This window comes from Primulina eburnea, chromosome 18, assembly GCF_022965805.1.
Source record: "Primulina eburnea isolate SZY01 chromosome 18, ASM2296580v1, whole genome shotgun sequence".
Lineage (NCBI taxonomy): Eukaryota > Viridiplantae > Streptophyta > Magnoliopsida > Lamiales > Gesneriaceae > Primulina > Primulina eburnea.
In genome coordinates this window covers 30,238,648-30,263,354 of record NC_133118.1, presented here as the reverse complement: position 1 = coordinate 30,263,354, position 24,707 = coordinate 30,238,648, and the positions used below count along the sequence as shown (strand labels likewise).

At 32.3% G+C, this 24,707-nt stretch overlaps 3 protein-coding genes across 13 annotated transcripts; 1 reads left to right on the top strand and 2 right to left on the bottom strand.

Moving 5' to 3' along the window:
• Positions 1 to 83: 83 nt before the first annotated feature.
• On the bottom strand, positions 84 to 4,593 carry LOC140819474 (pentatricopeptide repeat-containing protein At2g03880, mitochondrial-like). Of its 3 annotated transcripts, none has more exons than XM_073179591.1 (4): positions 1,276 to 4,593; positions 1,019 to 1,109; positions 816 to 953; positions 84 to 496 (listed from the first exon to the last, which is right to left on the bottom strand). In XM_073179591.1, the coding sequence occupies exon 1, from the start codon at positions 4,355 to 4,357 to the stop codon at positions 1,388 to 1,390; it is 2,970 nt and encodes a 989-aa protein (XP_073035692.1). In that variant the 5' UTR covers positions 4,358 to 4,593; the 3' UTR covers positions 84 to 496; positions 816 to 953; positions 1,019 to 1,109; positions 1,276 to 1,387. The 3 variants fall into 3 exon arrangements, with proteins under 3 accessions (XP_073035692.1, XP_073035691.1, XP_073035690.1); XM_073179590.1 differs by having other exon boundaries at positions 816 to 913; XM_073179589.1 differs by having other exon boundaries at positions 85 to 496; positions 816 to 869.
• Positions 4,594 to 11,655: 7,062 nt separating this feature from the next.
• Positions 11,656 to 15,538, top strand: LOC140819580 (heparanase-like protein 2). Of its 4 annotated transcripts, XM_073179725.1 has the most exons (11): positions 11,725 to 11,742; positions 12,033 to 12,114; positions 12,591 to 12,803; positions 12,886 to 12,922; positions 13,019 to 13,202; positions 13,307 to 13,455; positions 13,583 to 13,816; positions 13,986 to 14,175; positions 14,288 to 14,413; positions 14,493 to 14,592; positions 14,983 to 15,538. In XM_073179725.1, the coding sequence occupies exons 3-11, from the start codon at positions 12,594 to 12,596 to the stop codon at positions 15,370 to 15,372; spliced, it is 1,620 nt and encodes a 539-aa protein (XP_073035826.1). In that variant the 5' UTR covers positions 11,725 to 11,742; positions 12,033 to 12,114; positions 12,591 to 12,593; the 3' UTR covers positions 15,373 to 15,538. The 4 variants fall into 4 exon arrangements, with proteins under 4 accessions (XP_073035827.1, XP_073035829.1, XP_073035828.1 ...); XM_073179726.1 differs by lacking the exon at positions 12,033 to 12,114 and having other exon boundaries at positions 11,656 to 11,742; XM_073179728.1 differs by lacking the exon at positions 12,033 to 12,114 and having other exon boundaries at positions 11,659 to 11,735.
• A 3,203-nt stretch (positions 15,539 to 18,741) lies between these two features.
• Positions 18,742 to 23,591, bottom strand: LOC140819714 (uncharacterized). Of its 6 annotated transcripts, none has more exons than XR_012115259.1 (9): positions 23,438 to 23,591; positions 22,899 to 22,973; positions 22,121 to 22,181; positions 21,407 to 21,509; positions 20,401 to 20,971; positions 19,734 to 19,869; positions 19,377 to 19,544; positions 19,067 to 19,292; positions 18,742 to 18,963 (listed from the first exon to the last, which is right to left on the bottom strand). XR_012115259.1 is itself a non-coding variant. In XM_073179893.1 (8 exons), the coding sequence occupies exons 3-8, from the start codon at positions 22,160 to 22,162 to the stop codon at positions 19,224 to 19,226; spliced, it is 1,089 nt and encodes a 362-aa protein (XP_073035994.1). In that variant the 5' UTR covers positions 22,163 to 22,181; positions 22,899 to 22,973; positions 23,438 to 23,591; the 3' UTR covers positions 18,742 to 19,223. The 6 variants fall into 6 exon arrangements, 1 of the variants encoding a protein (XP_073035994.1); XR_012115260.1 differs by having other exon boundaries at positions 18,742 to 19,066; positions 19,142 to 19,292; XR_012115262.1 differs by having other exon boundaries at positions 19,142 to 19,292.
• Between the last annotated feature and the right edge of the window lie 1,116 nt (positions 23,592 to 24,707).

Below are 24,707 nucleotides of genomic sequence, written 5' to 3'. Positions count from 1 at the left end.
ATCACAAACTGCTAGTGAAAATTTCAAAACCAATTACTCACTTCACGGTCTACTAAAAAAACTCGCATCGAACACAAAACACACGGGTAATCAAATGACATCAATTCCAGGAGAAAGTCTAAACAATCACAAGCATCAATACTTTGGTTGAGAAATATGTCATTTATTCTTCTTGTCATGAAACTAGATGGTTGTTTTGAGGTATACAGCACATATAAATTCTATTTGCCTCTAACGTATTGACAAACGAGAAGCGCATACGTAACAATCCAACATTCCTCGCTCCAATGCATGTAAAATAAGCAGTCATTTCAAACCTATCACATCTTCTTCAAGATGATCCAAAAATGACTATAAAAGAAAAAGAAAACGGCATGCCAGGTTGTACTTTGGAGGTCTCTTCTCAAGGAAATCTTTCACCTGAGAGAGTGCCGGAGTGAAAAGAGATAATCAGGAAGCCAATGCCTGCTCAAAAGGAACGGAGCCACTCATTGCCCTAGCATAACCAACAAATTAAAATAAACTCAAATTCCATCGATGGGGTAACTAAAAAAGATAAGAAAAGAAATATGAACAATAAAAATGACTTGAGAAATGAAATTTAATGAATTTCAAGTAAACAAAAGGTCTGAGAAATTTTCAGTGGATAATGAATGAATTTGACAATTAACTAGAAGTTCATATACCAAAATGAGTCTTATTTCATTTTCAAGTAAATTATATATCAATCAACTCATTTTCATCGTTCAGATATCAGTTAGTAGTAAAAATAATCTGTGTTCTAATTTAACTCAACATTCTAACAGAAGTCTTACCACATGGAGATAAATATGATTGAATCAATGGGTGATACCCAAAGTTGAAGCAATCTGCGAGAAACACAAGCAAAGTTGTAATAGCTGACCGGGAGACTCTAGCAGAGCAACCAAATGCAGTCAATTCCAGAGAAAAACCTTCAGCATATATAACAATAAATTTAGGGTCCGCTGTAAAATTTCATAAACAATAAACTTTGTACCTGGCACACGATCATCAAAATGTGCGCACTTCCCCTTCCAGAGATAATAAGCAAGAATTATCGAATTATCTCACAAACAATAGCAGTTCATCTGCACATATAAAAGACATAGAGACGACTATAAATAAGATAACCAACACCAATATGGAAATTTACTAAGTCTTTATGTAAATCGAAATCAACTTAACAGAAAATGATGACTGTGCATTAGCCCATTTTTGAAGAACAACAAAAATAATTAAAGGGTGTAATGAGACCTGGATTATCCGTACTTCCGAGAGGACGATCTGATATTGGCAAAACCCAATCTGTCACTTTGACTCAATACTTCTTGACTTTAGTAGCAAGTGAATCTTACTGTTTATAAAGTTACCAATAATCTTTACATGAACAAAAACCATTGCGGAAGTAGTGGAAGCGTCTGGTATCACGAACAGCGATTTCTTTATTTATGATCCTCGAGGCAAACTTCATATATTCATGGCAGTCTCCACATATGCGAAGATTTTTGAATATTCTAATTTTTCCGCTTTTGAGCTCTCTTGTAAGAGCAAAACCCAAAGCCAACCTTTCACTATGATGAAAAAGGTTCTCTCTTTTTTCATTGTCTGGCACATTATGAAGTACATAATCCGTGTTTGGTACATAGCCTGCCACAGCAAGCCTCTGTCCCAACTCTTCTAACTTCTGATGGATATCCAGTACACATGGATGTGTCGCATCTTGAGATAAGAAAACATGAACTTGAGCATCAATCTCTACCCAGCTGCACCCAGGTTCTTTTTTAATGCCCTTACTGGACATGGATGCCCGAATACGCGACACGTCATCCCACATTCTTCTACTAGCGTAAATATTAGATAGCAAGATGTAGTTTGAACCTGTTTCTGGATCAATTTGAAAAAGTTTCTCAGCAGCTCTTTCACCTAATTTAACATTTCCATGAGCTCTACATGCCCCAAGAACGTTCTCCCAGATCAAAGCATTTGGTGTTAGTTCCATGCCATCAACGAGGTTTTCAACTTCATCGAATTTTCCTGCTCTACCAAACATATCCACCATACAAGCATAATGTTCAATACACGGAGATGTTCCAAACAATTCTCTCATGGAGTAAAAATGTTTTTTCCCTTCTTCAACCAAACCCAAGTGGCTGCATGCTGCAAGGATTCCAACAAAAGTGACCACATCAGGCAACACATTTTCCTTCATCATTCTCCTGAATGCTTGAAGAGCCTTATCGTCCTGTCCATGCTGAGAATATGCACATATAATTGTGTTCCATATAACGGTGTCATCTAACTGAGTGTCATTAAACAATGACTCAGCGGCATCAATATGCCCACATTTCCCATACATATCAATCAATGCACTTGCTACAAACATGTCATCTGACTGACCAGCCTTAACGGTGAGAGAGTGTAATTGTCGGCCAATCTCAAGGCTTGCAATCTCAGACGAGCCATTCAAACAACTAGCAAGTGTGAATTCATTTGGAGTAAAACCATCTCTCCGCATCTGATTGAAGCATTGGACACTTTTTTCAGCTTGATTGGTCTGTGAATAACCGGAAATTAACACGGTCCAGGTGAAGACGTCTTTCTCATTTAATCTATTAAAAATAACTTCAACATCTTCCATGCAACCGCACTTGCCATACATGTCAATTAAAGCAGTTCCCACATATGCATCATCATCAAAACTCTCTTTAATTACGAGCGAGTGCACTTGTTTCCCGAATTCAATATTCAAGAGGCTAGAACAAGACCTCAGAGTGCTAATGAATGAGTACAGGTTAGGCCTGTAACCTTCTGTAAGCATCTGCTTGAAAATTCTGTGTCCTTGATCAGAAGTTTTCTCATCATGGAATCCAGATAAAAGGGCATTCCAAGAAACTACATCCCATTTCGTCATTCTGTTAAAAATATCATACCCATCATAAATTGATCGAAATTTCATATACATAGAAATCAATGCATTACTGACCAAATCATCATAATCAAAACCAAATTTGTGAGCACAAGCATGAATGCTTTTACCATATTTTAGGTCACCCAAATCAGTGGCCGCACTGATAATACTGGCAAAGGTGAACTGATTGGGCCTCACACCAGAATGCCTCATCAAGCAGAACAATTTGGCTGCTTCTTCCTTTTGACCTTGTTGATCGAGGACACCGATAATAGAACTCCAAGCGACTATATCAGGATCTTTGATCCCCTTGAACACTTTAAGGGCATCATTTACCAAACCACTTTTTGAGTACATATTAACCAGGCTACAACTGACAAAATCATCGAGCTCACCCCCAACCTTGATCACCATTGAATGGATGGCACGTCCACCTCTAAAATTACTGGAACAGGCAACTCCCTTCAAAATTATTGACAGTGTGTGATTACTAAACCTCATTTCTAGCTCTGACATTTCGCAAAACAATTGTAAAACTGCCTCTCCATGTCCTGCCTGTGCATAACCGTTAAGCAAAGCATTCCACGACACAGCATTTTTCTCTGGCATCAAACTGAAAACATCATCTGCATATTCCATCTCCCCACATTTGGCGTAAAGATCAATTAAAATGGAACCAACAAAAACATCTGAAAGCCTGCCAATTTTAACCACTTCTGCATGCAACTGTTTCCCAAGCTCCAAATCAGAAATCATTGAACAACCCTTCAAAACTGTCGCCAAAGTAAACTCATTGGGTCTCACATCCTCCCTCCTCATCTCACAGAACAGCTCAACACTTTCCACACCATACCCTCGAGCTACAAACCCTGAGATCAAAGCCGTCCAAGATACAACTTCTTTCGTTGGCATTTGCTCAAAGACATTTCTTGAAACCTCCAAAGCCCCACATTTTGCGTAGAAATTAATCAAAGAAATCCATAAATGCACATCAGGCTTGGTCTCGCACCTAACGATACGGCCATGAATCGCTTTACCGCCAGCCAAACACAACTCGTTCGAGCAATTTCTCAGCATTTCAGAATACCATATAAGCCTAGCTTTAACATCTCTCCCAGAAAAGCAGCTCAAACTTATAGCCCGATCAGCTGAACGCTCCATAAAAGGAGTCTGCTGTTCTTTAAACCCATTGACAAGTACAAATCTTTTCCGGTTTCTTTCACAACTAAACCCGCCATCGATAATTTCCGTAGTTCTTACAGCGGAAGCACCGAGGGAAGAGCGGGAGCAAAACCAAGAAACGCGATTCTTTTTACTCGGGCATTGCGTTGAACATCTTCTGGGAAATCGATGAGCAGTTAAAAGAACACCCCTGATAACATTAGAGGGATGGTTGAGCATCGGTAGAGACGCGAAATCACGTCCCATTAAAAAAACTAAAACCAGCTCCTCTGGTCGCAGAAGCTCCGAAGCAAAACTTTATATGGAGAATTGATAACCCACCAAATACAACGGATTACTAACTACCCGAAATGGAAGCAGGAAAAGAGCAATTTCGACAGAATTTGATTGCCAATCCATGTTCGAGTTATCTATCCGCAGCACAAGTGCGGAAGAAGATGATGATGGCGAGGCTGGATATATTTTGGATTTTGGGTCTCTTGTTTTCTTTTTCTCAAAAATATTTAAAAAAAATTAATTCTTTTAACATTAAATAAATTTTATTTAAAAAAATCTATATTAAAATAAAAAAAAAAATTAGAAATTTTTTTCTAATAATTAATAGAATAATTATTTAAATATATAGTATTTATTATTATATATTTACTTTTATTATAGGAGTAATATGATTGTTTAAATATTTGAAAGTATAAATAAAAATAAAGAAATATTTTATTTGTAGATGGTATGAGTCTAAAATTTACTAAAACAGAATTTTACAATAATTGATTTATAACTATTTTTGAGAATTTCGTGATTTCTGTTTTAATGCATAAATAATCTTTAAATTTTTATAATTGACTACCATTTCACTTGTATTTGTTTTTCAAAAAAAAAAAAAAAAGTAATTCTTTTGTGAGACGGTCTCACTAATCTTTATCTGTGAAACGAGTCAACTCTACCGATATTCACAATAAAAAATAATACTCGTAGTATAAAAAGTAATATTTTTTCATTGATAACTCAAATAAGAAATCTGTCTCACAAAATACGACATGTGAGACCGTCTCATACAAGATTTCGCCTTTAAAAATTATTTGGCTCGTTTTCACATGAGTGAGTTTGACTGCTTTATAGATCTATTTTCGTGAGACGTATCAATTCGATCTATATTTAAAATAAAAATAATAATATTTTTATTATAAAATATAATATTTTTTTCATGAATTAGATCAGATTGAATATTCATTTCATTAAATTGAATCGTAAAATAATCTCACGTTATTTATTTTTTTTTGGTTTGATAATGAACAATCATCGCATCTCTTAACTGTGGATTCAAACAGTGGATGACTCAAATAAAAGATCTGTCTCACAAATACGACTCGTTAGATCGTCTCACACAAGTTTTTGTCAAATTAGAGATAAATCCCTAAACTCAAACCTAAATATTCTAATTTTTTACACCCAAAAAAATTTGTTTAAACTCCTTAACATAATAAAAATGACAAAAATAAATTTGTATGTGTTGATTTTAATGATTGATTTTATTGAGTCGTAAATAGTATCAAAGACGAGGTGAAACTATTTCAAACATGCAAAGCTATTATTACTGAGTAATTAAATGTTTGAGTAGGAGAATTTTCTGAAAAATAACATGAATCTGAACTCAGGTTCGAGATTAATTATTTGCAGGATTTATTCCAAAACTTTGGAATATCTGAAACAGGAAGATCTAACTAAGATAAAATATCAAGAATAAAAGAGAACTTATCAGAGTCATAAAGTAAACTTATGATTCAAAATAATAGGTTCCTAGAAATAGTACTGGATTCCTCTAAACTCTCCGTAGACATTAGAGAACTTCAAAAAACAATACAGAATTATGGTAATATGTTGTATTATGTATCACAAAATGTGGAGAAAATCTTTGAAACCCAGGAATAAATTCTTGGAATATTAAAGGATATTCAAACAAGAATTTAAAAACTAGAGCATCAACCAAGTTCTAGTAGAAAGATTTCAGAAGGAAGGTTATCACCGTTCTTTGGTACTGAACCCTTGTTACACCAAAGAGGAAAAGCCAAAGTGATGCCAAAACATGTAACTTAAGAAGAAAAAATTATCAATCTAATTAAAACAGTCTCTGGAAAAAAAATTAATCTGATACAATTTTAGAAAGAATTGGTCTCGAGAGAATCTCTAAGACCTTACAGAATCTTTTGCAAATCTCAAGGTTGTAGATCTAAAAATGAAAACAACTGGGGTAAATAACCCAACATAACCTGATCATCTCTCAGGAACCACCAAGAAAAATATGGATCTAAAATTATAAATATGCGAGAATCCCAACGACTTTCATACTGGTGGAAAATCACATCTAGCGGTAATAAGGTCGAGAAGAAGTCAAATTTCCTTGCACCAAACACCTTATGAGAAATCTGTTTTAGAACATATACATCCTTATGGGGTTATGCTTAACCTAGGTGTACTGGACTTAAAAAAATAGAGAAGATCTCATAGATTATTGGACATCTACTCTGAGAATTGCAGGAGGCACACTTGATCTTAACAAAGAGGGATTCATTAAACTTTTAGAAATGAATCTTAACTCTTATCGGATCACTTAAAATTCTTTGAGACATGACTTCGGTAGAAATCAAAGAGTCGGTCATAGCTGGAGAATCTCTTAGCAAGATAGCTGGAAGAATGACTACCCTATTTAAAATACAATTTATATTGGTAGACTTTTTTAACAATCAAGATATAGAGAAGAAAAAGAAAAATACTCAAGCTCTGTATAGTCTTGAATTACATTACATATGTTTAGTGGATAAATATATTATGTTATTCACTAAACATAAATGGAATTTAGGGGTCGAAGAAAATATAGCTATGCAGCTTTTCTTCGCCAAAATGTCAAGTTCCTGGAGAGAAACACTCATAAGGGAATATTTCTCTGGCAATCCAGATACGTTGACACGAAGAGCCTTTTTTCTCAAAAGAAAATTGGTAGAATGGTGCCATATGGCCGCATCACAAAAGAACTACAAACGATTAAGGGGTATTAACAAAGTACTCCTTTGTGTTGTAAAGAAAATAATCTTTCGACAATCATTTGAAATAAACCACAAAGACAAAAAGGAAAATTTTTAGAACTCATCTTTATGCCAGAGGTGGAAAAAGTTCTTGGAAACCAAGAACAGTATAATCTAGACCAAAGGCCAGATCTTACAAATCTGGGCAAAAGAGTGGACCATCGAGAAGAATGATATCATTCCAAGCATCGAATACATCTCTAAGTACGGAGAGAACACCCACAAAGAAAATTTCAAAAGAGCTCACACCCGAGCTAACGAAAGTTTTAAGGATTGTAACTGCTGGACATGTGGAGCAAGAACCCATATTTCAACCAACTGTCAAGGAAATAAAAAAGAAGAATTAAACGCTTTGATCCGACTCCGGACATTGAAGAAGCAGTTTATTATCAAGATCTTATTCAAGTATACCAGTTTGAGGATATTGTATGAGACGAAAGTATATATGAAAAAGAAAAAGTCTTGAGTCAGGAAGAACCTGATAGAACATAATCGGAATCTGACTGAAGACGAGGTATTTCGGCATGAAGATTTGTATGGTTTATTTAATTACACAAAAATTTCCCATAACATTGTCCAAAAAATCATGAGAGAAAATCCTAGTCTTCAGATATATCAATGATTCTCAGCAGGACATGTAGAAAATTCCTTAGGAAATCTTGGCCTAAGAAACAGAAAGCATCACGAACTGTGTCCTTGATTCATATCGGAGCAATCCAGATTATGATAAAAGCTACTTTTATATATATATAAAAAAATAGATTCATCTATTGATGTTGCTATTGCGATAAACGAATGAGTAACCTTCAAAATTCAGTACTGGGAGCTGTCTCAGAAAATCTCTGTCTAGGAAAAATTGTAGGATTAATTTATCCGAGAATTTCCTACAACCTGGCAGATCAAGATTTCAGCCGAGCTCTGACGTTGAATTAGAACTTCGAAGAAAAAATGCTAATATAAGAGGGTAATAGACCGTATTATATTACCTATCAGATTTCATATGCTCTATCTCATACACATAATTCCGAATTGTTTATTAGAAATTAGTTCATTGAAATACCTGATATATCTTGAAAAGTTTCTCAGGTAATTTATCTAGAAAAAGTTGAGTTTCCATTAATACAGGAAACAAATATCCAAATTCAAGATAAGCTGATTCTACAAAGAAATCAAAGTCTTAAATTGGAATCAGGAAGACTATATTTTCAGTAGATAGAATTACAAACTATAGGTGAGGAAAAACACATGTCCAAGAAACCCAACAGACACCAAAAAGCCTCTTGACAATAGGAAAACTTAGATGTCCAGAAGGTTGGAAGGAAGTTGAAATAGTATTGATATTACAAAATAAATGAATCAATTTCCTTGTAATACCATATACTATTTAGAACAACCTATGATAGGAACTTACCTAGGAATGATCCATATCGGAGAATTGGAAGTTCATATCAAAAGAATCCTAGAAGGGAACCAGATCAATTGGTTATTGGACTAGAGTTTCTAAAAGAACATAAACCTTGGAAACAACTAGAGCATGGAATGAAGTTCACGGCTGATGATAGAATGCGGAAGATCTAAGGACCACAAGCCCATTCTCGATATACATCCTAGTAGAGATGTTGTACGAACAATATAATGCATAATATTTTGCTGCTTATATTGATTCAGGGGCCAGATCTCTACAACAAAAAAATGAGTTTTTCCAAAGAAATTGGAAGAAGAATTACCTCAGATTGCTGGAAGAGATTTTTCTCAAAGGATCTTAATCTTATGTAAAATGATTAAGATGATAGAAATATTAATCGGAAGCACGGGATAAACACCATAGTATAAGGTAAAAATACCACCGAATTATTTTCATGATACATGAGCTGACATTGTGTTAGGAAACAAAAAATGTTTAAGTCCTATACACAAGAAAATGAGAATAGAAGATTGGTATTCACAACACAATGTGATTACAAAGTCATAGTCCAGAGACTAAGAGATGCATTTCACATAAAATTGTCAATTCAGTTTCGCAGCAAGCGTGGTGATGAAAGAAAACTTCTGAACCCAAAAATGAAGGATTCTAGAAGGTTTAGAGAAACAATGATTCAATTAAGAGCAGATAAAAAACTCCAACCTGAAGAAATAGAATTCTACAAAATAGCTCTACAACAGAAAGATGTAGAGTTTGAATCAAATGTATACTTAGAAGATGTCAAGAAAATGATAAAAGAAAATTACAATGAACATCCATTGGTATGATGAGATAAAAATCAACTCAAAGTCTGCTTCAAAATTAAAGAGGGCAAAGAGTATGAGTTTGTCCGATGTAAGTCTATCCCGATGAACATAATTGATCAAAAGAATATGCAGATTATTATCAAGGAACATCTGGACCTTGGGCTAAACAAAACAGGAATATTACCATACAACAGTCCATGTTTTCTGGTAAGAAATCATGGTGAAATCGAGAGGAAAACCAATGTTAGTTGTTAATTATTAAGAAATTAATAAGATATTGGAATTTGATGGGTATTTTATACATAGTAAAGAATATCTAATTAGTTGCATATGCAATGCTGAGGTATTCTTTAAATTTGATTGTAAGTCCGGATTCTATCAGATTCGGATGCACGAAAAAAGAAGAAATTCACAGCTTTCTCCACACCACACAGACAATATATTTATGAAGTCTTACCAATGAGATTGATTAATTCACCACATATATTTCAAAAGAAAATGGAAAATCTATTAAAAGATTATTTCAAATTTAAGTTTGTCTATATTGATGATGTTTTAATAACGTCTAAAAATATGGAAGACCATATCTAAGCATTTAGAGATTTTCTCTAAATTTTGTATGAAAGCATGCCTGGTTTTATCTAAAAAGAAAATAGTCATTACCACAAGAAAGATTGAATTCTTCGGAATAGAAATCGATAAGTCTGGAATATTTTTGCAAGAACACATAATAGAAAAAGTACAAAATTTTCCAAACAAACTAAAAGAAAAGAAACAACTTCAAAGTTTTTTAGAAGTTGTTAATTTTACTGGAATGTTCATTAAGAACCTATCAAAACACATGAAAGTGTTTAATCCATTACTGAAAAAGATGCAAAATTTATATGGACGGAAGAACACACAGAGGGATTTAGCCAACTAAAAGAGATTTGCAAAAATCTTCCAAAAATAGTTATTCCTCAGGATGAAGATGATCTGGTATTGTACACATAGTCAATGATCATTGGTGGGTTGTATTTTTAACCAAGCTCACACTAGAAGGAGAACAACCATGCAGGTATTGCAATGGACTTTTCTCAGAATCAGAAGCCATAAGATGACATATCAATGAGAAGAAATTTTATGCAGTAAAAAAAAATTTGAAAAATATTCATTATTTTTACTAGTAAAGAAATTTACTTTATAAATATTCATACTACATTATAACAATTAGGGACAAAATAACTACTAATGATGCTATATTATGGTCACAAAATATCATACCACATCTTATATAAAAGCTTCCAAAAACCAGATTTTTTTAAACATAAATTTACAAAACTATCCTATTAAAATAATTATCTATTAAAAAAGATTATAAAATTTGTCATTAAAATCTTAACTTTAATATAATCTCTAATTTATACACAGCATCTATACATAATCGATAACATAAATGAAAATTAACAGCATATAATAATATAATAATCTCCTTAATATCACATGCACGGATTGGTAATTCAGAGAAAACCTCAATCCAAATTTATGGTTTTTAAATTTTATTTTTGAATCAGAAGAAAAATCATTGTTGTATTAATAAATCTTTAATAGATAATCGAAATCGAAATAAAAACCAATATAAAGTTAAAAAAAATTAAGATACTAAAAAAAAATTATTTTTTATATTAAAATATTATTTTTTTCACACATACACGAATATAAATATGTAATATCGTCTCACAATAAATATATCCTACTTTGATATATGAGTAAGTCTCTTATGAGACGGTCTCACAGATCTTTATATGTGAGACAGATCAATCATATCGATATTCACAATAAAAAGTAATATTTTTGGCATAAAAAGTAATATTTTTTCATGGATGACCCAAATAAGAGATCCGTCTCACAAATAATACCCGTGAGACCATCTCACACAAGTTTTTACCGTGATATATATATGCTTTCCCAAGTGATTGATAAACCTACAATTTTATTTTCAGAAATATTTACATATGTTTCTCTCTTAAAACTTCTGTTTTTCCCATAAAATAAAACTTGTTTTTAATTTATTTTTTTAAAACAAACATCTTTTATAATCTTATATATATATATATATATATCCAATATTAATGTGTACATATATATTATATATTATTAAAAGTGTGTACAAAAGATAATTGATTAATTATCAAAATAAAAGTGATTTTAATATGGAGACGTAACGTTATATTTAAAACTTTATTACGCAATAAATATGAACAGCTGAGATCACAAGTCAAAATATCGCGACATTCTTCACAGACAAAACTCCCCAGCATCAAAGTTTTCTGGGGAAGGCCGAAGGCAAGTACACCGAGTAGTAAAGAATCTCATTTTTGGATGATAAAGATTTAGGAGAGTGTGGTTATCTAAATATAAATTGAATTCCCAGCATGTTTTTGTTTTATGACAAATTCCAATATGTGTTTGATACTGACAGTGACACCAAATGCTCACTGACTAGACCTCGGATTCCAAAGAAACTTCGGGATTTGAGGTTAACTTATTCAAGAAACTAACAATCTTTGTTTGATCGTTGGGGTGGTTTATTTTTTTATTAGATTAAAAATCTTGATTCAAAAATGTTCTTTTAAAGCATGGATATGTCGGTGGTGTGCTTTATCAGTTGAATTGAGCTTCATTGTTGTAATACAGTGGATCTCTGTGGTTTCTGAGGTGAGTTCTCATCTGGGTTGTGTTTTTTTTCTATAATTTTTATTTGATTGGCAATGGTCGAACTTTTTGTTTGTTATTGTTCAGTAAATTTATGGCACTAAAACTCAGATCATTTTACTTGTTTTCCTTTGGTGTTACTGGTTCCGATAAGAGTTCCGTGGCTTTTCTGTGGAAGATTTTTGTTGCTTTTTGCTGGAATTTCGTGTCTTAAATGAATTTGTGTTAACTTTGCTTGTACTTCTTGTTTGATGCCGTAGATGTAAAGAAATGAAATCTATTTCTCGTGTTCTTTTATGAATCTTTATGTTTGGTGCTGTAATCCTTGGCATTTAAAGCACATGTTTTAGTTCATTTGTAATGTTCTGGGTAATTGTAAGCGAGGAAGATTTAGAAGATGATGATATTTTCTGTCTTGGATATTTTGTTATATTGAACTTTGAATAGGATGAGTTGCCATTTTATGTTCTATGAATCAGGCCATGGGATTTTGGACCTCGTCGTTGATCTTGCTGGCCTTTCTCCCACCAATTTTAGCCCAGAACTTGGAAGAGGCAAGACTTAGCATTGACACAAGTACAATAATCACTGAAACAGATGCTAGTTATATTTGTGCTACTATTGATTGGTGGCCTCAAGATAAGTGCAACTACAACAGATGCCCATGGGGATCATCATCTGTTATAAATCTTGTAAGAACTACTTTAACGAGTTTGTTTTGCTGAAATCTAGCTTCCTAAAATGGACGCTGATGGTGTTTTTTCCTTTTGTCAGAACTTATCTCACCCTTTTCTGAACAATGCTGTCCAAGGTATACACTTCCCTACGATAAACTTTTGAAAGTTATATGTGAATTATATGATATGTTATTCCTAGCAACTTCCTGTTTCACATGGTTGCTCCATAGCTTTTAAGAATTTGCGAATCAGAATTGGCGGCTCGCTGCAAGACCAAGTTCTGTATAATGTGGGAAAACTGAATTCGCCTTGCCACCAATTTAGGAAGGAGAGGGGTGGGTTGTTTGGATTTTCAAAGGGATGCTTACATATGGAGAGGTGGGATGAGCTGAATAACTTTTTCAAGAAGACGGGGTACGATTTAGTTTGTACATGTGTAGCTGTATATATGCATGCGTGTGCACGAGCATGTCTCTGTTTCAGCAATTAAGCAGCTGATAGGTCTGACTTTGTTGCAGCGCTATTGTGACTTTTGGCCTTAATGCATTATACGGTAGACGTCATATTAGAAGGGGAGTTTGGGGAGGAGATTGGAATTCCGGCAACGCTCGTGATTTCATCAATTACACTATATCCAAAGAGTACCATATAGACTCTTGGGAATTTGGTATAAATACCTTCTTCCAATCTTTCAAAAATATTTGACTAATTCTTTCATTTGGTCCAAGTTTTGTGAAGGATTTTCCGGCATCATATGCTAGAAACAACTAATTTGTCTCACTTTCACCACGCAGGTAATGAGTTATGCGGCAAAGGTGTTGGGGCTAGTGTTGGTCCTGAGCAATATGGAAAAGATTCAATCCATCTGAACGCTATGGTTAATGAATTGTATAAGAATTTTGGCTCAAGACCTCTTATCTTGGCTCCAGGAGGGTTCTTTGATAAGTTGTGGTTCAAAAAACTACTTCAAATCTCTGGTTCACACGTAGTTGATGTTATATCTCATCATTTGTATAATTTGGGTCCTGGTGGGTACTTTATTTAAAAAAATCTCTAAAATAAATCTTGATCCCATTAAATATTTGCCTTGTCAGGTTCTTTATTATGTCTTAATATTTAATCCTTACAGTTTGCTGTGTTCTTGATGTTATTTCTTAAAAAAAAATCTAGTGACCTCTGCCATTAATCACATTGCAGCAAATGATCCTAATCTTGCAAGTAAAATCCTCAATCCTGATCACTTGAACAAGGCATCATTCGTATTCAGCAATATTACATCAACCGTTCAAGTGTATGGCCCCTGGACTTCTGCCTGGATTGGAGAATCAGGAGGCGCCTACAACAATGGTGCTAGGGACATATCAAACACATTTTTGAACAGCTTTTGGTTGGTTTTTAGCCCAGCTTCATTCATTTTATAAAAGAAATCTTCTTACCGAACAACAAATGAAATTTCAGAATTGAGATTTCTTGTTCACTAAGACAGCGTCTCAATATAGGTATCTAGATCAACTTGGAATGGCAGCAAAGTACAATACTAAAGTATATTGCAGGCAGACTTTGATTGGTGGATTTTACGGACTTCTCAACAAAACTACCTTCATTCCAAATCCTGATTATTATAGGTAAGTACTATTCTAGTTGAGTCACACTCATGTTTTTTACCATATACCTTCACTCGTGTTAAATATCTTTTGGGTATAGTGCACTTCTATGGCATCGGCTTATGGGAAAAGGAGTGCTTGCTGTTAACAGCTATGCATCACCACATTTGCGCGCTTATGCTCATTGTTCAAAAGAAAGAGTAAGAACCCTCAATCATTTTCTTTAACTGGGCAGATAGAATGCCAAAGATCTCAATTCTTGGACATCAATAATTGCCATAATTTTCCTTTGCTTACTTGTTACAAGGAATGAAAATGTCTGTTATGGCATAATGATTGAAACATAATATTCAGGCAATTTTACAACTAATTTTTTTTAGTTATACTAGTATCTGTAACTATATTTTTTGGCACATCGATAGGTGCAGAGTCCTTCAGCTGTTTTTGTCCCATTTTTCCTGTTTCAGTATTTTCGTTTTGATAAGTGGGATGGGAAGGGGAGCCAGGCAATCTACTGGCTTGAAGTCTCCACATTTTACTTCCCATTTTGTACAAAAATACTCAATCTATGAAGCTCTTTCTCGTTTCAGGCAGGCATTACCGTACTTCTTATAAATTTAAGCAATCAAACCGTCTACAACATTGAAATCGAATCCAGTAACAGCAGCGAGTTACCTGGGAAAGTCCAAACAGGAAGCACAAAAAGAACTTTTGTGCACGGTCTCAAGGAATCAGTGTCATGGATTGGAAGAAAGGCAGCGGATGTGAAACTAGTTCGAGAAGAGTATCACTTGACTCCCGAAAACGGTGATCTGCGAAGCAAAACCATGATGTTGAATGATCAACCACTACAATTGACTGAAAAAAGTGACATCCCGAGTTTGGTTCCCATTTTCCGCGATCTGATTTCTCCGTTAACGATTGCTCCTTTGTCGATTAAGTTTGTAGTGTTTCCTAACTTCAATGCTCCCAGTTGCTAATGAAGTTTGATTCACTCAAATATTGCCATTTCCTATGTTGAGTTTGTCATTAGTTAGCCGGTAATTTGTGTACTCTTTTGTATTTTGGGGTTGTATTTCTGCAAAGAAGTAATAAATGTAAATGGTATTTTAACGTTTCTTATAAAAAAAATGTAAATGGTATTTTATATATTGGAAATTAAAGAAATAGCATAGACCATATTTAATGGTTAAAGGGACTTTTGATTGTATCTGATAGTTGAGTAAGGTACTTACTACAAGCAAGATCTGTCAACATATTTGTGTCAAAAAATATTGCAGCAGATGCTGATTTTTATCTCATGGACATTTCTTGTAAGTTTGTGTCTGAATATTGCAGCAAATGGCAAGTTTTAGCTCATGGACGTTTCTTTCAAATTCTTTTAGATGTATATGTAAATAGTTGGGGTAATTAAAATGTGGACCCTTTTGGCTTAATATTCAAAATAAGTCAAACACTATTTTCAATCCCATATTCGAATTTAAGCTTGAAACTCAAAGTTAACTGTTCAAGTGTGGTAAGAGGTCCTAGAATCCGAATTCTAACACGAGCATTTAAAACATCACGTTTAAATTTAGAGATATATTGTCTTCGTCACCCCATTTTTTTTAATCAAGTGTGCAAAAATTAGCATACGAGACCCTTGAATCCAAACATAATAACTAATATGTACATAGTGGTTTCATCAACAAATACACACCTTTTTATAAACTAGCAAGAAGCACGTGCGATGCACGTAAATATTAATTATTTAATAAAAATTAAAATTTGATTTTTTTTAAAAATAATTTGATTCATTTTTTTATTTATATTGATTTAGTTTTTTGTTATATTAGACGAATAAATTAATTAGAACTTATATACTTTACTTTCAAAATTGTTTCTCAAATTGAAATTCAAGTCGTTAATTTTATGTTATATAATAAATTATAATTAGCATAATATATAGAATGAATTGAACTGAAACAAATTTTGAAAATATATATATCTAAGAACCACGTATAAGGTATAATAACCTAAAAATCAACCAGATTATGGATTTTATAAATGCATAAATCATAATTTATATAAGTGAATCACACTAAGGACAAATAATTGTCAATTTAAAATATTTATGACTAACTCGTCAAAATATTATCAAAACTAATGAAATAATAATAATTGATAATAAAATATAACCTATAATACTCAAAATTTGCTTTTAAAATTTGTTTTCAATCATTTTTACACGGTTGAAAGATTTTTTCAAACGGTTATAAATATTAACCACGTGAAAAGTGTGAAAGACGGTTCAATATTTCTAATGATATTTTCAACCAGTTGACAATCTAAACAACAAGATATAGTTTGAAGAGTTAGTCTCATGTGAGACCGTCTCACGGATCTTAATCCGTGAGACGGGTCAACCCTACCCATATTCAAATAAAAAGTAATATTCTTAGCATAAAAAGTAATACTTTTTCATGGATGATCCAAATAAGGGATTCGTCTCACAAATACGACCCATGAGACCGTTTCATACAAGTTTTTGCCTAGTTTGAAATGTAAAAATTTGTGAATAGTAAAGACACGGGAATTTTATGGATGTAAAACACTCACATGTCACTCCTTCCTCTGTAAAAAAGATTCCACTAAAAGACTTTGTCTTATATATATATATATATATATATATATATATATATATATATATATATATATATATATATATATATATATATATATTTATAAATGCGACTAAAATATTTAAACTTCTTATTATAGCTAACTATTTTAATTTTTCTATCAGATTCGTATTTTATGATATTATTAGTATATTAAAATTCATAATTATTGATATAAATTCTAATAAATAATTTATTAAATTCTTTACTTTCAATTCTTAGTTAAAAAATAATAATATATATTAGTATTAAATTTCATATTATTATATTATTATATACTTATCATGTTATTGTACTATTGCATATATAATTATTTTTTTCTTATATCTTCATGTGATACTATAATTTATTACTTAATTAGAAACTACACTAAAATATAATTACAAAATTGCATTAAAATAATAAAATAACATGTAGAAAGAAAATTAAAAGGATAAAATATTTAAACTTAGTATAAAGATGGATTATTTGAGAAAGTTAATTTAGGAATTACATTTTATTCTTGAAGTGATATAAATTATTACAATCAATGTATATTGTAGTGATAATTCATTAGCAATTGTTAGACTATTAATTATATATGATGTGGAATAATTAGGCTACTAATTAATTATATATTAGGTGGAATAAATTTAAAAAATTGATATTTTCTTTTTACACTTACAACAATTAGAAATTTACAAATATATCTTTATTGAATTTTTGGATTTGTATTGATGAGGATGTCATTTTTATCTTTTGACAATTGAAAAAATTGTCAATTATCTACACTTACGTAGGTTTATAGATAAAAAAAATATATTTTTATTATCAAACATATATTCATTTTTAATGCATAGATTTCCCATAAATTATGTAGAAAATTTCCATGCAATTAATCTAACAACACACAATTTAAGGGGATGGTAGAAAATTTACAATGAAAAACTTTGTTATTATTTTTACACTTTTATAAGTATAATAGTTAAATATATATTCTTTTAATATTTTTAATGATTTTTTAAAATTAAAAAAAGCTATTGTTTAATATTTTTTCTAAGAATTATGTATCAAGAAAATATTATTTCTCTAATGGATTTTTATTATAAAATATTTATTCAATTTTTATGTAACATTATTTTCAAAGATTCTTATGTTGCTATTTTTTATTAAAAAATAAAAACTACTATTTTAATCCTTATGTATGTAATGATTGTGTAATTTTCATGCAATTAATCTAACAATACACAATTTATGAGAATAGTTAAAAATTTACAAAGAAAATTTTGTTATTCTTTTTGTACTTTTATAAATATAATAATTAAATATATATTCTTTTTAATATTTTTTGTAAGAATTATGTATGAAGAAAATATTATTTTTCTAATATATTTTTTATTATCGAATATCGATTCAATTTTTATGTAATATTATTTTCAAAATTTCTTATTTTACAATTTTCTATTAAAAAAATAAAAACACTATGATCCTCATGTGTTTAATGAGTTCAAAAAAATAAATACCTCAATTAAATACATAATCAATACATTACAAATCCATTATCCCAAATTTGTCCCTAAATTTTATATATTTTTTCCACCAATGCCATGCAATTAATACAAACAATGCATAGTTTTTGGGCAATGTAGTAAAATCACAATCAAAAAACTTTGCCCATCATCCACACTTTTATAGGTATATAGATATAGATATATAGAAAAGATTACAAAAAAACACATCAACAAAATTCAGTAACCACGCTTGATGGAAAAAAAAAGAGAAAAAAATCATCACCAAACAATGAAAAACTCTATCTCCTGATATTCATGGAGTTGATGTTCATACTTTTTGAAAATTTACATGGAAATTTCGAAAAAAGTCCTCGGAATTCCACTAAAATGGCACTTCACACGCCTCACCCATGAATTTTCTCTGCACATTGGTATATAAGAAAATATAATTCAGAAAAATAGGATGCACCAGAAGGCTCTAACATTCTTAATAAATTCAGGCTTGTTCAACAGAGATGATGTACCTGTAATGAAGTTTGCATTAACGGTGCTGAAATGTAAGCGCGACGAAGAACATAATAATATAAAAGGACATGTACCATGCATGACGAGGAGATTAGAATAACAAACCCTTAGATAGAAGTTCAACAAGAAGGCTCTTGTGAAATCTGAGGTTATATTTTATGTTTTGTTGATACTCCTGACAACGAGGCTTTGCGAGGTGTAGGATTTTTGCTTCTCTTTGGCAATCTACATCACAAAATGTAAATACCATTAATCAATCTTGACAAAATCTCTTCCATGTGGAATGTAAGAGATTGGAGTTTCGCCTGCCTGAGCCTCCAATTCAGCTATTCTTTGCAAAGATATTTGCTCTATGGATGCACGACGTTTGCACTCTTCTTCAAGCAACCCTGTTATTTGGTACCTCAACTCGGCCATTTCCTGGGCTAAATCCTCTGCTTCTTCTTTTGCGTTCAACTTTTCTTTTCTCAGCTCTTCCTAGCAAATGTTGTTCACAAACTTTCAGACACTGAGAACTACATTACCAAAGTTGGTAAGATCCAAAACTATAAACGTTCAAATAACTTAAAAGATGCCACATATAGTCATTTACTAACTATGACGAGTCAGCATTTGTATAGTTGCTGCATGACAAGCACAAGCGTGTAAATAATCATGCCAGCATACCTTAAGCTCTCTCACAAGAAGCTCATAGTCGTCTATCTGACGTGTCATTTCAGCCATCTTGTTTCTTTTTTCTGCATCCAGTGCTTCAGGTGTAGCAAACTTGGAAAGCAGGGGACCCAAAATATTGCCGCAGGTACTGCAAGCAAAGGTTCAGAAGCATCAAAATAAGTTGAACATGTTAATGACAATTTTAGCAGAGCAGCATGTGATTAGTCTACTTTTTTCAACTTTAATGGATTCCAGCTGCAATAACGAAGGTATCAAATAGCATTCAAAAAATTACGAAAAGGAATTGATGCCATTGCACCGAATGGCACCATATTTTAATCTTCTAAATAAGGTGCTTGTGAACCATATGAATGAGTGTTGAAAACATGAAAACAAGTAAAGTAAGGAAGATGTCATGAAGAATATTCCCAGTAGCAGTTGGCCTTTAGTTCTCAAGGAGTCAAGGACATAGCAGGTGCATCAATTACCAGTGAATGACAGTGTGGGACTTAATTACTTTTGAACGAAGCGAGAAATACAAGACACTCATGTAGTATTTACATCCAAGTAATTACTCCACCCAATGTAGAGCTAAAATAACCAATTAAATTTTAGCGGCTGACCAAGTGATATGATGCACACTCGGATACACATAAATACATAGAAGCCTTTAGAATACCTTGTATCATTTTCTATTTCACTTGATAAATAGCCATTTTTCCAAAGCGACCCATTAAATCGCTCCTCCATCTTCTCAGCAAATTCTTTGGCATTTAATTCAGATGCTTTGACTTTTTCTTTCAAGTCTTTATTTTCTTTGTCTAAGATCTCAATTACCTTATCAGCATCCTGAATCTGAAGCTCAAGATCCAGAATGAACTCATTCATAGAAGCATTTTGTTGAGTTTTTTCTTCTAGCAATTTTTTTGCTTCAAAAAAATTCTGCTCCAAGGCTATTAGCTCTAGTTTAGTACTCTCTATTTCACATTGATACTCCAATCCCATTGATGATATTGACTCCTCCAGCTTCTCAACACATGACGCTGAGTTCCTTATGATAACTTCTTTATCCTCAATTTCTTCCGTCAATAGCACTCGCTCAGATTCATATATCTTCATCTGCTCCCTTAAATGTCTGACCTCCTCCTCCAGATTTTCCATGTCTGCAAGTTTTAATCGAAGGCTGCTAATTTCTTCATCTAGGCAGTTTAAGTCAGAGTTTCTTGTATTCAGTTGATCCTGCAGGTAATCTGCGAGTTATTATTTAACTGATCAGCCTAAAATCTAATAATAACAAGATGATAGAAGTATCACGTTAGGACTATCTAAAAAAAATTAATTGAAAAAGGGTGAGGCTCTATTCTTTATCTTCTAATTAGTCAGGGAAAAACAACTTCAAGGAAAAGACTCTCCACATCTTAACATATATGTTGAAATTTAATTTTAAAAGGAGATAGTGGCCACTTAAGTAGGTATCTTTCTATCATGAATATGAAATAAGAAAATACTAGAAAAACTCTAGCCATAAGCCATTATTCCTAGCAATCACTCTAGTTGACATTGTTGGCAATCTCTCGGAGATGAATAGTTTGAAGCAAAAACATATGAAAAAAGAGTTTCACATCATCTCCAGACAACGTGAAGATAAACTCTAAGAATGAAAGTAAATCGCAGAGGATGTCCACCTATTTCTTGGCAACAATTACTCAATTCTCTTTCCAAGTCCTGTATGTGGTTTTTGTCTTCCTCACGGGCTTCAGACAAATTCTTGACATGACATTCCAATTTCTGCGTCAAAGAGAAGTGAAACTAGAATTAATGATCAATTCAGTCATATATCCTAATATTGCTTGAAATTAATTGAATTTGTAATTTAATGAGCAATGTGGTATTCACTTTGCAGTTCCATAACACGGATTTGTTCTCATTTATGATTTAATTCATGTCAAAAGCACATAAATGTATATAGAATACCGATGACAGATCAGATCAAGATGGGAAATAAATTAAAGTAGGATAGGATGTAAAGATGGAAAGGGTTTCAATCAGAATCTAAATAAAGCCACTATTTGCCTAAATGAGAAACTTAAATAGTGGGTAACTCGTTAAAGATGACAGATAAACCTAAAGAAGATGATGTTTTTTGCTTTATGTAGAAGGAAATGTGTTCAATCACTAAGATGGAGGCAGGAATAACATGAGACAATCGACTATTTTATCTTTTCTCCAAAACACACGTACCCAAGATTAGCTAGTGTAAATTTGAAAAACATAGGAAGGGCAAATAACAAATATCACCATTTTATAGGGGGAAAAAAGAGACTAAGTACCATAGCCTAAGCTTTGTGCAATACACAGTCTATCACATGAGCATGCAACTAAAAGAAAAAACGTAATACTCTGATTAGTTCGAAGCTCTGGGACTTTGAATCTCTCAACATTTCCCTTTTCCTTTGTCAGCTGTATCAGAGGATTTAATTTAAACATATTAAACGACAAAACGGCTGAACAGCATAACGGTCAGACAATAGGCATTGATAGAAACATTGACGAAATTGGTAATAAAATAGGAAATATATTCCAAAATTGAGGAGAAAAGCAAAGTCAATCTTATTCATGCATCTGAAGCATGTTATTAAAATGACCAGATTAGACCTGTAAGTGCATGGTATTAAAATCACCAAATAAAACTTGTAAACGCATGTTATTAAAATGACCAAATTAGACCTGTAAAATGCTCTGCAGTTTTCCCGATTGACACGTTTCTCTTGCAAGATTTTATTCAAAGTACAATGTTTTCAAAATCGTGTAAGTAATTGAAGTCAATTGGGTCCTCATTAATAACTACCATGGTCCTTTGCAATGTCTAATCATATCTCAAGTTTGTCTTCCTCACTCATCCCTGACAGACACTGACATCATTGGTGGTCAGCCTGCACTTGTTTGCAAATGATTAAACAAGTTTTTCACAAAATTCCATTACTTACTTATTTATCCATTGAAAAAAATCAGATGACAGCCATATTATTAGAACTTAAAAGCAAAATGAAGTAGCATAGCAATCAACATTTACCAACTTACGATACCATTTCAAAGAATATAATCCAAACTCTTAAATTTCTCCATACTAAGTACCGCAAAACTGGTATTTTTAAAGAAGTGAGAAAATATGCTAACCTCCTTGCATCTTGTCCTGATCTCCAACAAATCATCATCGTTTAAAGAGACATTGCTACCGCGTCCACCAGACATCTAGAAGGTACAGAGATTTAAAATATTCACCACCCTTCGAAAATGTAACAATCAGACAGACTTGTCCTTTTTGTTCCTTTTTTCCTTACAGAAAACCCCATCTTTCATCAAAATGCCACAGTGTGACAGGGTATTCATATGTTTCCAATCCAACATGAGCAGTATGTCATTGAAAATAACTTGGATAAAAGTGGTTAACGAGGATATGTTATGTAAGATCAAACATGAAAACACGTTAAAAGACGTGACTTTCAGCTCCAACAAAACAAACTCAATCAAAAATACCAAAAAATAAAAAAGGCAAAAGGATTACACAAGAACCCAGAAACTGATTGCGGATAACAAAGAACCCATGATATAAAATCAATAAAATGTCTCAAAAGATTATTTCTTTTGCCCTTATGATATCTGCGGATGATAAAAACAACTGCATCAACAAAAACTTGGGGAGAAGAGGAATTTACCGATTTTTTTCCCGTATAATTACGCTAACAGGCTGCAAATATCTTCCCAAGAAATTGTGAATTTGTCCGCTCTGTTTTTGTGGAGAAATTTAAGAATAATTGCCAATTATGAATGAGAATGTTGGTCAAAGAACAGCTTGAAATGAAGACTTGTTATTTTGAATAAAGCTTTCGAAAATCACAATATGCCCCTCGGCTTTCCGAAATTAGCGTAATGTTAGTAAATGTTTATTATTAAGATAATATATATTATATTTTTGATTTGATACCTCATGTCGTTTTGTAATTTTGATATTTTATATTAACAAATTTCAGTATATTAATATTTTAAACAACATAACGTAGATACGATATTGATGTGACTCTGACGTACTTAATTTAATTAATTCGTTCTATAAAAAATTTAATTAATTCGTTCTATAATTTTTATCAAAATTTTTACATGTACTTAATTTCTTTGACACTTACCGTATGATGCAAAAATTATAACATATAAATGAGGTAAAATAACTGTCAAATACATCAAATATAAGGGAGTTGAATGTAAATAACTCATTATAAGACGTAAAAAATACAATATATAGCTAGAATATTTTACTTAATTTAGAAAATAATTAGGTGACAAACTGCTCGTCCTTCAAACATGTACTGCTCATTATTTGCCTATGTAATATTAAGGTGAGCATACATTATTTCTTTCAACTTTTGTTTACCCTGCCCGTCATTTAGACCTTATCAACTAGGGATGTAATCGAGTCGAATCGAACCGAACTTTTGAATGTTTGAGCTTGCTTCGTTTATAATCGAGCTAAGCTCGAGCCTTTATTGAGCTTAAACAAACTTAATAAATATGAATTTTACATTTAAATTTTCATTCAATTAATTAAAAAGTAAATTATATATTTAAAGAAAAATATATATTCTTATTAAAATTTATAAATTTATTATAATAAATAAATTTAATAGATTTTTCTATATATTTCATAAATAATATGCAGAATCAATCAATTAAATATCAAAACTACTATTTTTTCATCTAAAAGATTACTCATGAACTTACCAATGAACATGTTCACGAGCTAACGAGCCGAATACTGTAAAACTTGAGTTTGGTTTGTTTATCTTAACGAGCCTTATTAAACGAGCTTTTATCGAATCGAGCTTCGAATAGCGATTGGCTATTGACAACCAAAAACACTCTCTCTCTCTCTCACACACACATATATATGTGTGTATGAAAGGGAAATGGGATGGGTGGTCATTTTAAATG

Excerpts from the sequence above, each read along its gene's own strand:
- LOC140819474 (XM_073179591.1), bottom strand. The coding sequence starts at position 4,357 with ATGGGACGTGATTTCGCGTCTCTACCGATGCTCAACCATCCCTCTAAT.
- LOC140819580 (XM_073179726.1), top strand. The coding sequence starts at position 12,594 with ATGGGATTTTGGACCTCGTCGTTGATCTTGCTGGCCTTTCTCCCACCA. Across the intron at positions 13,203-13,306 it reads AACTTTTTCAAGAAGACGGG|CGCTATTGTGACTTTTGGCC; the intron begins GTACGATTTAGT and ends ACTTTGTTGCAG. Across the intron at positions 14,593-14,982 it reads CTCATTGTTCAAAAGAAAGA|GCAGGCATTACCGTACTTCT; the intron begins GTAAGAACCCTC and ends TTCTCGTTTCAG.
- LOC140819714 (XM_073179893.1), bottom strand. The coding sequence starts at position 22,162 with ATGTTGAGAGATTCAAAGTCCCAGAGCTTCGAACTAATCAGA. Across the intron at positions 20,972-21,406 it reads TAATTGTTGCCAAGAAATAG|ATTACCTGCAGGATCAACTG; the intron begins GTGGACATCCTC and ends AATAACTCGCAG. Across the intron at positions 19,870-20,400 it reads GAAATAGAAAATGATACAAG|TACCTGCGGCAATATTTTGG; the intron begins GTATTCTAAAGG and ends CTTTGCTTGCAG.